General features: G+C 36.5%; 1 protein-coding gene across 5 annotated transcripts in view; it reads right to left on the bottom strand.

The window, feature by feature from the left end:
* The window catches only part of zdhhc5a (zinc finger DHHC-type palmitoyltransferase 5a), a 32,720-nt gene that overhangs the window by 5,988 nt on the left and 14,445 nt on the right, over positions 1-12,287 (bottom strand). For 4 of the 5 annotated variants that reach the window (XR_007931195.1, XM_051902412.1, XM_051902400.1 and 1 more), the window contains 8 exons: positions 9,513-9,634; positions 8,649-8,806; positions 8,091-8,263; positions 7,832-7,934; positions 7,336-7,427; positions 7,129-7,255; positions 3,889-4,006; positions 3,403-3,515 (listed from right to left, as the gene is read on the bottom strand). Coding sequence is in view for 4 of the 5 variants with exons in the window: in XM_051902400.1 (XP_051758360.1) it covers positions 3,403-3,515; positions 3,889-4,006; positions 7,129-7,255; positions 7,336-7,427; positions 7,832-7,934; positions 8,091-8,263; positions 8,649-8,806; positions 9,513-9,634 (1,006 nt within the window). In the remaining variant the exon portion in view is untranslated. Of the gene's footprint in view, positions 1-3,159; positions 3,183-3,402; positions 3,516-3,888; positions 4,007-7,128; positions 7,256-7,335; positions 7,428-7,831; positions 7,935-8,090; positions 8,264-8,648; positions 8,807-9,512; positions 9,635-12,287 lie in introns of all 5 variants that reach the window. The other variant, XM_051902428.1, reaches the window with a different exon arrangement.

The raw sequence follows: 12,287 nt of genomic DNA on the forward strand, positions 1-12,287 counted from the left end.
CCTCATGTATAAAAGTAAGATACAAGCAAGCTTGACATTTACCCTGTTGGCTTTTTAGCTTAAAATTAGCCCAATTGATTTGATTGTAGTCAACTGTAGTCGACCTGAGTGACTGTGGATATTTTTTATCCATTTAATTCGCAGGTACATACAGTGCTCAGCGTAAATGAGTACACCCCCTTTAAAAAGTAACATTTTAAACAATATCTCAATGAACACAAAAACAATTTTCAAAATGTTGACAAGACTAAGTTTAATATAATATCTGTTTAACTTTAACATTAAAGTAAGGTTAATAATATAACACATTTTTCAGTTTTACTCAAATTAGTGTGATGCAAAAATGAGTACACCCCACAACAAAAACTACTACATCTAAGTAGTTTGTATGGCCTCCATGATTTTTAATGACAGCACCAAGCCTTCTAGGCATGGAATGAACAAGTTGGCAACATTTTGCAATATCTATGTTTTTCTATTCTTCAAGAATGACCTCTTTTAGAGACTGGATGCTGGATGGAGAGTGATGCTCAACTTGTCTCTTCAGAATTCCCCATAGGTGTTCGAATGGGTTCAGAACAGGAGCCACTGAATCACCTTCACCCTGTTCTTCTTCAGAAATCCAACAGTGGCCTTAGATGTGTGTTTAGATCATTGTCATGTTGGAAAAATGCACGACGACCAAGGCCACGGAGTGATGGTAGCATCTTCTCTTTCAGTATAGAGCAGTAGATCTGTGAATTCATGATGCCATCAATGAAATGCAGCTCCCCGACACCAGCAGGTCTCATGCAGCCCCACATGAGGACACTGCCACCACTGTGTTTCACTGTAGGCACCATGCATTTTTCTTTGTATTCCTCACCTTTGTGACACCATACAGTTTTGAAGCCATCAGTTCCAAAAACATTTATCTTGGTCTCATCACTCCAGAGTATAGAGTCCCAGTAGTCTTCATCTTTGTCAGCATGGGCCCTGGCAAACTCTAGGCGGGCTTTATTGTGCCTGGGCTTTAGGAAAGGCTGCTTTCGCGGACGGCACCCATACATGCCATTCCTCTTCAGTGTACGCCATATTGTGTCATGGGAAATAGTCACCCCATTTTGGCTTGCTACTTCTTTAGATAACTGCAGTGAACTTGCATGCCGATTTTCTTCAACCCTTCTCATCAGAAGACGCTCCTGTCGAGGTGTTAACTTCCGTGGACGACCTGGACGTCTCTGTGAGATGGCTGCAGTTCCAACCTTTTTAAATTTTTGTACCACTTTTGCTACAGTATTCTGACTGATAAGTAAAGCTTTGCTGATCTTCTTGTAGCCTTCACCTTTCTGGTGTAAAGAAATTATTTTCTTTCTCAGGCCTTGTGACATTTCTCTTCCATGTGGTGCCATTGCTGACAGCATGAAATGGGAAGGGGTTTTAACACCCTTTTATAGTCAACTGTCTGCTGGGCACTTGTGTAATGTATAATTAGACTCACCTGTGGTTGAATTCTTGTTAAATTAGACATTTGTAGTCTAAAATTTAGCTTTGCTCCAGAGACTTTCAGTGGGGTGTACTCATTTTTGCATCACCCTAATTTGAGTAAAACTGAAAATATTGTTCTCTAAGTTATATTATTAACCTTACTTTCATGTTATAAGTTAAAGAGATGTCATCTAAAACTTAGTCTTGACAACATTTTGGAAATTGTTTTTGTTCATTGAGATATTGTTTAAAATGTTACTTTTCAAAGGGGGTGTACTCATTTACGCTGAGCACTGTATTTCAAAGAACAGAATGTAGTTCTGCATATGAATATCTAGTTTGTTTTGCAGCTAAATGCTAAACGAAAATGGAACCTTGGAAATGTGATTTTTCTTCCCAGCAGACTGATAAAATTCCAAGTGTTTTGGGGGCTGAGACCAACCACATGATGATCATTATCATTTTTGAGAGAACTACTATAAAAATCTTGAATGTTTATAGGCCTTACAATCAAAGAGAATGAAAGATAGAATGATAGACCTGGTCCACTTTAATATCACAATATCAGATTTTCGCTACTTGATTAATCGCGGCCAAAAGACTTTACAATAATAATATAATTGTGATATCAATGTAAATTTTGAAAAGAAAATGCAATCAGACAAATAAACTTATAAACTTTGTTTATTTTGTTTTCTCTCTTTTTTAGTCAATTAACCACAAGTGTAAGGAGGCGGAGAGAGAGTTTGTAAACGTACAAAAGCGTACAAAAAGAACTGTTAATCAGCAGTTCCTGCAGATGAGGGAGTCTAACATCCTGTCTTTTTTACAGAATCCAAAAAACCCCAGCACTTTCCTTGAGTGCGGGTGTTGCGCTGCTATATCGGATCGTCAACCAGTTACTGGCACTGGATTATTTATGATATTACCATATGTGTTGTATTAACACTATCAACATTTAATTTTTATATCTATCACAGTTATCATCAATTCTGGTATACTGCCACCCACCTAATTCCAACTCATGAATTGAAAGGAAGCCAATTCTTAAATTGACCAGCATAGAACAGCATAAATACTATTTATTAATCTAAACTATGTGCACACCAACTTTTAGAATGGAAGCTCAGTCCAGTTTTATTCATGAGGCCTCTTTTCTTTCAGAATCAAATTCACATCATGCGGTGTGTTTCTTATCTAATCTATCTTAATCCAGCACCATAGAGCCAAAACTGACACACCCCCACAGATAAAACCAGCAAAATGTTTTGCACAGCCACTCTGTGAGGACAGATGGGTTGTTTGTGTTGGCTTCATTAACACTACAAGAGTTTAATCACACAAATGGGACAGATTATATTTATTCTTTTGTTTCAGAATGGCCATATTTGCCTGTGCCAAATGTTTTGTAAATGCTGTGGGCTTTTGAGAAAGACATTTTTGTAAAGACAACGTCTTTATATAATATAACCCTTTGATATCAAAGTAAAGATATAAAATCACTACAATGATGATAAAGGGAATCAAAATACAGTAACAATTAAATAGAAAATTAGCCACATTAACAAGCTGCATTTACAATTAAATGCATATCTACATTAAAAAAAAAAAAGACGAGTATTAGAGAAAGGAGAGGAACATTAACAATAACACACACAGACACACAAGCAATGAAGTACAGTGTAAACTTACTGATACTGTTCAACTGAAAGCCACTGAGTCAATCAAATTGAAGGGGGAAAAACAATATAATGAATTGAATAAAATGTTAGAGGAAAAAGAAAGGCTTAAAATATGTGGTATAAAGGAAATAATAACAGTCATGCAAAAGAATATGAATGACGTCACATCAACAAATTATATGCAGTGAATCACCACTATAGACTGTGAACACACTTTGGATAAACAACACACACATCAACACAGAAAAGTTACCTGGTTGGCATATGCATGTGTAAGGGCAGTGTGGTTCTTGCCCGGGCTGCTGTAGGTGGGTCTGTACTTGAACATGGTGGGCGTGGGTGGAGCTTTATTCAACAGACTGCTCTCTGCAAACAAAGAAGTCCATGAGAAATCAGATGCAGTAAAATATTAAGTAAAATAAGTCAGCATTACAACAAGTTATTGCAATCTTATACTTTATATTATTATATACTGTACATATTACACATTATATATTCCAAATATTAATACTAGATTCCTAAATGGCTACATATCGCAATTCAGCATGAAAATACATTTTGAAACCTTGAATGAACACTATTGAAAGCAAATCAAATGGTGACTTTAAAAATTTAATCTTAAGTGTAAAAAATTTGCTAAAAGAATTGCACAAATAAGGCAGAAATGATCCATAAATGTTTGAAGGATATTAAATCAATCAGAATGATATTATAGTTTATCATGCTGGTTGTCTCTAACCCTCTGAGTGTCCGGCAGGTCCTCGTGACAGCCCAGGGTATCTGAGCTCTGGTTTAGGTGGAGGCGGAGGCTCTGCGTCAGCAGATTGACTCTCCATCATCTCCAAACTGCTCTTAGACTGCAAGAGAGAGGATAAAACACCAGTGGTTAATTAAATAAAAGAAACACAGACAACACACTAAATGTAGAAGCAAGGTCTCGGATACAGCGTCCGAACACTGATTTAAAGTGTGACTCCTTCCTCCTCAATTCCAAAGTCACTGAAAAAAATGGTTATTGAGGTTATATCTAAATCTAATATAAAACAAATGGAAATGTGGAGCAGAACAAATGTAGTCTGCAATGCTTTTTATCATGCGGAAGAAAAATATTCAAGATTAGGAGGATTTTAGAGCACTAAGTCCTCTATGAACCACGTCACTTTTTAGTTTAAGGCCACTGATTTGACACTAGGGTCAGATTGATACCAAAAGTTTGGGACAATATCACCTTCAAAGTACTTCACTACTGCTAATAACAAAAAAAAAAAAAAAAAAAAAAAATCGCATCTAGTGATCTTCTAATTAATGTTTGTGTTATACAAGTTCATACTAGTTTTGGTAAGATTAATTAAGTTAAAATTTGTAACAATTTTGTAGTAAAGGTTTAAAAAGCTTCAAAGTTACATTGCCTGAACTGCCAAACTGTGCTGTTATCCTCATCAGGTACCGAAATTTAATAAATGATATATTGTGAATATTTTGGTACTACGGTACTTGCTTTATATTGGTATACCACGCAACCCTACTTGGCATAAGCCAACATGTTGCTGGGTGTGAAATCGTGAACACACTTTAGGCTCTTTCTCAGGCTCTGAATCATTTGGCATGCCAACTTTCCATGAGTAACTAGTTGCAGCAGACACACCTCCAAAAGATTCAGCATCCTTATCAGAGGAATAAGAGCAGGACTTCTGAAGATAATGATTGAAAAGTGAATTAACCTCTATTAATCTGTTATTTCCATTTCTGCACAGTGGAGCAAGCTCTCTCAGACACACCGAACCTTCTTCCTCCCTCTCGCTATCAGTGCTTGCAACTCAGCAAGCTACAAGTTGAGCCTCTCATTTTAGAAATCATTAATGCAGAAATCCATGTATTGCCAAAAAGCGAACAGATTTTCCTCATAACTCCAGGTTGCAATGTTAAAAAATGTCAAAAACATGTAATAAAGTGCTCCAAACAGATAAAAAGCTCCTGTAGTTCTTAAAGAACATAAATCAAGAGACATTTCAGAACACAACCTTTCATTATGGAACAAGAAAGTATTTTTGACAGTTTAAAAGCCGGTCTACATTTCAGCCATATTAATGCAAGCCTGTCTGTGTCAGCCGTCCTCAATCACATGGTAAATGGCACAAACAGATATTTTTTAGCTTCATCTGCCAGAGAGGGGGGATTAGAGCTAGTTTCTTGCAAAATAGTCTAGTGCACTCTCTGACCTAGGGATTTTGGCGGCAACAGGAACATCACCTCAAAGGCAGTGGTAACGCTCATGGCCTCGTACAAGGATTTCAAACATTTTAAATCATGAATTTCCATGTTACCATGTTAAAAAGAAAATCATTCAAATATTCAGACTGATTTCCTAATGAATCATTTAGAACAATTTGTGATTCTGTTAGACAAATTCAATAAAAAGTACAACTTTGGACAAAATTGGACATTATAGCTTGCAAGCAGCTTTTTGCCCTATACAAGAGTAATATTTATGATTTCATTATTTTCCATGGCTTTTTCAGGCCTGGAAAATTCAATTTAAAAATTCCCTGATATAAGGTTAAAGGTAGGGTAGGCAATTTCAGAGAGGCAGGGAATAGCAAGCTAACTTTGAAAGCTTAAGATCCAACTCTCCCTTCAGAGCGTTCTCCAAAACCACACCTCCTCCAAACCACATGAACGTGCACAGAGTCTGCAATGCGTCACCAGAGACAGTGTCAAATTACCTCATGTCTCAAAGCACATAACATTACAATAATAATTAACGTAAACAACTTTAAGCTCTGACTGCTGCAGATTCATTTCAGCGTTGATAGTTTTGCCATAGAAACACATAATTTCGAGTCAGAGGATGTGAACAGCTCAGAGTAGAATGTCACGGGTTGCCATCTCTTAATTACGGTAATTAATTAATATGGCGTGAATGCAGTATAAGCTCGTTGTTTTGGTTCAGGAAGAACTGTAAAAGGTGGCTGCTGTTTGTTTGTGGCACTCGGTGACTGTGTCTACAACTGTGCATAGCCTCATGAAACACTAATGACGTGTGATGTCACGATAAGCGCAATACTGTAATACCACAACCGCAATGTTCACGTTTTTTCTTTTTTCAAAAAAAAGGGTAACACTTTATTTTAGGGTCTTTTAACTAGTTGCTTATTAGCATGCATATTACTAGAATATTGGCTATTTATTAGTACTTATTATGCACATATTAATGCCTTATTCTGCATGACCTTAATCTACATTCTTAATCCTACCCAATACCTAAACTTAACAACTAACTTACTATTAATAAGCAGTAAATTAGGAGTTTATTGAGGGAAAAGTCATAGTTATTAGTTTATTTGTGTTTCCTATACTAAAGTGATACCAAAAAAAAGTTTGCCATTTCCGAAGAGGAAAGCGATATCTTTGTCATAGCATCATTTTAACATTTAAGGGTATTTCCCATAAATGGCGTCAGCACTGGTCAATGCATTGAATCAATGCCATTGGTCTTTATGAAGTGAAGCATCAGTTTCAGCGTTACCCCGGCAACGCATTGCTGGCCAGTTGAGCCTTTTAAAGTGGCACCTTAACCTTTGTAACCTCCACTGACAGACAGTCTGTCTAGAACGCAAAGAGACGGGTTCCTGTTTCCCCTCTCGGTTTAGTTTTGGTTTAATTGTTTATTGAATATAACCTCGTTTGCTTCTATAGTGAAGTGTTAGTTTCACTTGTCTAGTTTACTTTCCTTGGTTCTACCCTTGTTTATGTAGCCTTGTATTTCAGTTGTTCTTGGTCAGTTCTTGTTTATGGATTGTGTGGTTTGCATTCAGACTGAATGCAATGATTGGACAAACATTTTTTGGTCCTGAGAATGTGAAGAGTGGTTCAACCAGTATAACAAGAAGTGGTTATGAAAAACATTGCCTATCCCACCATTAAGGTTGGAGAGAAGCAGCAAAAACACTGAAGGAGTAAAATGGGATTATTTCCTTACCCGGTGTAGGTCTCCTTGGATTCCGTTGTCGAGCACCTTGGCTGCCAGTTGAGCCTCTGTAAGCTGTGGTCGGAGGAAAGGAGGCTGAACAGACACTGTCTGAGCCTTTCTCTTTCTACCCAGATACCTGAATACAGCACTGAGTTAAAACCTCAATCAGAAAATACAACATACAGCTCAAAGTTATGAATGTAGTTGAAGACATACCTGGGTGCCTGTGAGCTGCACAGAACGTGCGAGACGTTCCTCAAGCAGCCATTTGTGAAGGGGTTCACGCCTCCCCTGAACTTCCCTGTCACCTACAAACAGGGAGTTTAACATTAAACAATAACCTTAAAAGTTACTTTATCAGATATTTGTCAGGCTTTATTTTTTAAAAAAGTAACATTTTAACAATAAAAATCAATGAAAAAGAGAGGCACTAGAGAAAAATAATGAGACAATAAGATACAAAAGCGTGCACTTGTGGTCCACACAAAGAGGAGGAGAGGTGGGCAGAAAGAAAAAAGCAAAATGGTTTGGAAAGAGGATTATGATGAGATTACAATCTAAAGGAGGAGGGCTAAGAGAAGGTCATATTTTGTAGGATTATTAAACTGCTTAATAGGGATTTTAAACCCAGTTCACCACCACCAACATGATTAATGACAGGAAAACAAAAACAAATATGGCAGCATAAGATTATGATTGCGCATGTCACAACCTGCTCATTGGTGGTCCTGCCTCTTGCCACCAACACGACATGGAAACCAGTGAGACCTGCTACTGGGATGAAGAAAAGCCCAGCAACACACATGACAGCCATACTGATAAAAAGTCAAGGAGGAAAAAGTGAGGCACAAATTGTAACAAGTAAAGCTCTCAATCTAAAGACACTGCACAGAGAGAGATTACTGCTCTGAATTTTTCCTCAAACGTTTGCCGTGAGCACACATAAAAATCAAATAACTGTTTGAGGATACGTGACAGCCGAATGCACTCTGTCCAGCTGCTGGGTGTGGTAGAGAATGAAGAGCAGGCCGAAGCCAAACACGCCCATTATGTGAGCTGTCAAGGACAGCAGAAACAGGAAAAAGTATCGGTAGTTCCTTCGGCCGATACAGTTGTTAACCCACGGACAGTGATGATCAAAATCCTGTAGGAAGAAAGGGGCAAGTTGTGTGTGTGAATTATAATGGTAAGAGAGAGAGAGAGAGCGAGAGCGCGAGAGAGAGAGAGAGAGAGAGAGAGAGCGAGAGCGAGAGAGAGAGAGAGAGCTTAAGGCTGTCCAAAGCATGCACACTTCTCTACTTAACACAAATCGATTGGTTTAGTCTGCAAAGCATTAGAGCAATTGTGGACAGACTGATTTACAACAAAGACTGACCATTTGAGAAAAAGAAATAAGACAGTAAAAATAAATGCAAAGTCACATTTACATGTAAATGGAATTGCTATGTATTGTAATGTCATGTGTTTATTCAATGCACATATTGGGGTCACGTCTGAACTCAATCACAAGAAATAAAGTGTGTGTGTACCTCCACACAGTTGTCGCACACGGAGCAATGTGAGCAACGTGGGGGTCTGTAGAAACGGCAGGTGGAGCACCACTTCATCCGCACTTGAATGCCTCGAATCTCCACAGTTTTATAGAGAGGAGCCCGGAAATCATCCTCTTTATCTTCATCTTCCTCAGCTACAACACACAGACGGACACACACACAGAGTTTACCATACCTTTCTCATGGATAAAATTACACTTGTATTTTATTAACTTCCTGCTTTAAAGTCAGCATGTAATCAAATTGCCGTTTACTTTATGACACTACTGTTTTCCTAGTATTTTGCACAATTCATCAGTACATGTTTCTCCAAAAGGAATAAAAACTGTCTTCATAATTTAATAAAACGTAATGAAATACAACAAATTTTTTTTAGTTTTAGTCATTTTATTATTTCACCTTCAAATACTTTTATTTCAGTTAGTTTCCAGAGAAACTTTTCCAATTTTTATTTAAGATTTCCATCTAATATTTATTTTAAGTTTATTTAAATTAATAAAAAATATTTTAAATACTTTTAGTTTTACTTACTACTAGCAACACTGCTTTAAGGTTGCTTTGGCTGAAGTTTAGTACACCAAGATCAGTTCATTAAAAAAAAAAAAAAAAAAAAAACTATTCTATTCACTGACTTAAAAAGAGCAGATTTAATGAAGAAAAAAGTACTTCAATTCCTGAATTGTCTGCTCTCAAACAGTAATAATCACTGGACTCTAAATGAACAGGTGAGTTTAAAATGGTTTGTTTTTCCAATAAGGCAGCCACCAAGACCACATTCTACTACAGCTGTACTGTATACTTAAGCACACAGACATTTCATATCAAAGACTGTTTCATTACCTCTGGGGAAGATGCCAGGATCCATAAATGTGGCCATACAGAAGTTGGCCAGAACAAACAGAAACATAATGCCATTGTATATCGGCACAGCAACAGAAAACTGCTCTGAAAGCCAAGGGCACCTGAAAGAAAAAAAAGGCATGAATGGGACACAGGATGAGACTGAAATCACACACATCATGTATGCTTCTAAATATTGTATGTAATTTTTTCTTAATTTAGAGACTATGTTTTAGTAGCATGTTTTACTATTATACAAGCGATACAGACAAATGCAGATAGCCACAAAATTTCACAAGGTTACCACAAAACCGGCAATGTAGAAAGACAAAAAAGGGAGAAGAAAGAAATGAACAGAAAAAAAATAAGAGAGGAAGGTGGCACTTCATGACAGATGTTGGCCTATTTTCATTGCCTTTCGATGTTTAATCTGAGGGGTTGGTGAGAAAAGAAGGATCAGAAGGGGCAAATGACAAGGATGAACAGACGTGACACAGCATCTGACTTAAGCCCTCCATATTTCCTCTTGTGTGCCAACTTGAAGGACTGTTTTTTGACATGATGACTATGATTCTGTTGTATTTACAGGTCACGACGACTTACAAAATCCAAGGCACAAGAAGTCAACAGGAAGTTAATGTGATTTCTCAACTTCATCAAAAGAAAACAGCTCTGACTGTGCTTTAAATGCTGATGCTGCATAAACACTTGGACCTTATAAGTTTATGTGTGCCCAAGCCATTCAGTGTATCATTAAGGAGCTTATTATTAAGATCTTGCGTTTATGTAAATCAAGCAAGATTTACATAAACATCAAAATCACATTCATTTCAGTGTCAGTAGGTCAATCTATTAACTCCTAGCAGAGGACTTTGGAAAGGGTTTTGTATGCCAGCTCTGGTATTTTCTTGTAACTTTGTACACTAAATTGTAAGTCACATTGGTAAGAAAAAGTGACTCCTAAGACCAGGAATGCTGTATTAGATTGTTAACTATGTGCTTTTCAAATGTATAAATCCTGACTAGAAAAACAAAACAAAACTTAGATATTGCCTCATCTAAGACATGCAAAGACTTCTAATTTAATATTAATAAAATATAGATTATTAAAAAGCAAAAAAGCCTTTTAACAGAACAGCCAAGACAAATTCTGATATTCTAAGCTGTGTGAAAAAAATCCTTTTGACATTCAAGACAGTCCGCTGTATGAAACATTAACATATTCTGAATTGAGGATATTATTAGAAGCGTATTCGGCTGTCAACAATTTAAAAAAAAAAAAAAAAAAAGAAAAAAAAAACACTACTCCAGTTATTTTAATACTGAGACTATTAGATTCTCAGATGTGGCTTGTTTAATGTTAAAAAGGCTGAAAAGTGACAGCAGTGACATTCACTATACTGCTACCACAGTTCTGCCTTGCAACTGCAATGTCATCGTCATCAGACAAGCTTTTGCTATTTTCTAATGTAAATTTATGGAACTAGAACTAGATGGATAGTTTTAGAAAGAAATTTATAGAAACTAACACGTATAATATTGTTGTTGGTTATAGCAGTGATAAAAGATACAGAGAAAAAAATACAAATAGTATTTAGTATTTCATGATATCAAGAGAAGTACATGATGTGTCACCCCTCATTTCCCAATGAACATGAATAACATCAGTAAAGGGCCACAGTATAGCAGTTCTACGGTAGTATCGCAATACTAAAGCTTCAAAATACTGCTGATACCACTGTATTTTTTAAACGGTATAGTATCGTCAATACAGTAGCAACATAAGCAATGTTGTATGTGCTGCAGGTACACTATTTAAAACGTTCAATTGAACATGTATGTCTGCAAAAATTACATACATGTTTATATAAGAATGTATTCTCTCAGTTCATCTGTTGTTGCTCATTTGACAGCTTCTGGGACAGGTGTCTAGTTTACCATATTTGCGATGATGCAATTCTATTCATCAACACATTGTCATTTGCACTCAGTTCTTATCAATCATATCAATTTTAACATTATAAATGAATTTTATGTTTTAATACACATACAGCCCTTCAGTCAGATTTTTCAAGATATTGGCACAAAAAAATGCTGTTGTATGAGTTCTTGTTTTTTTATATTTATAATACGATAGTTCAGCAATGACACAAGCAAAGAGTGACTTTTTCCTAATATCAGCACGACTTCAAATGTGAATGATTTTATACAACAGTTGAATAAGCAAAAAGATTATATTAAATGACATTTTAGAAACAACATTGTCAATATTGATCTTTTCGCTCTATTTCGCCAGTGAAAATAGTTCTAAAAGCAGAACTGTTGCGATTCTCTGAGCATGAAAATTTGGTTCATTTTGTAGATTTGAATTATGAATTAACAATACTGCATGGTATCATGATTCTACTTGGTATCATGATACTTCAGCTGGTATAGTATCTTAAAATATGCTTATGGTATAGTGACGACCCTAGTTCACACAAAATGCATTTTCCATTACACTGCCCTACTTTTCCATTGATTTTTAATGTAAACGTGCGCTAGACAGACGTCTTTAACGTTGCGCTCGTGTCTTTTGCAGTGTCTTGCGCATGACACGGTACTTTAAAAATGCGGCGCTGCGTGAACCGCCTCAAACAACATCTACATTTGTTCAAACTTAATGTTTCTCCATTTTAGTACTGATTCAGGTCAGAGACCTGAATATTCATACAGTACCACATACGCAAACTCACAATACCAAGCATTTACAATATTGACAATATTTTACAGTTT

Source organism: Ctenopharyngodon idella, chromosome 1, assembly GCF_019924925.1.
Source record: "Ctenopharyngodon idella isolate HZGC_01 chromosome 1, HZGC01, whole genome shotgun sequence".
In the NCBI taxonomy this organism is placed as follows: Eukaryota; Metazoa; Chordata; class Actinopteri; order Cypriniformes; family Xenocyprididae; genus Ctenopharyngodon; species Ctenopharyngodon idella.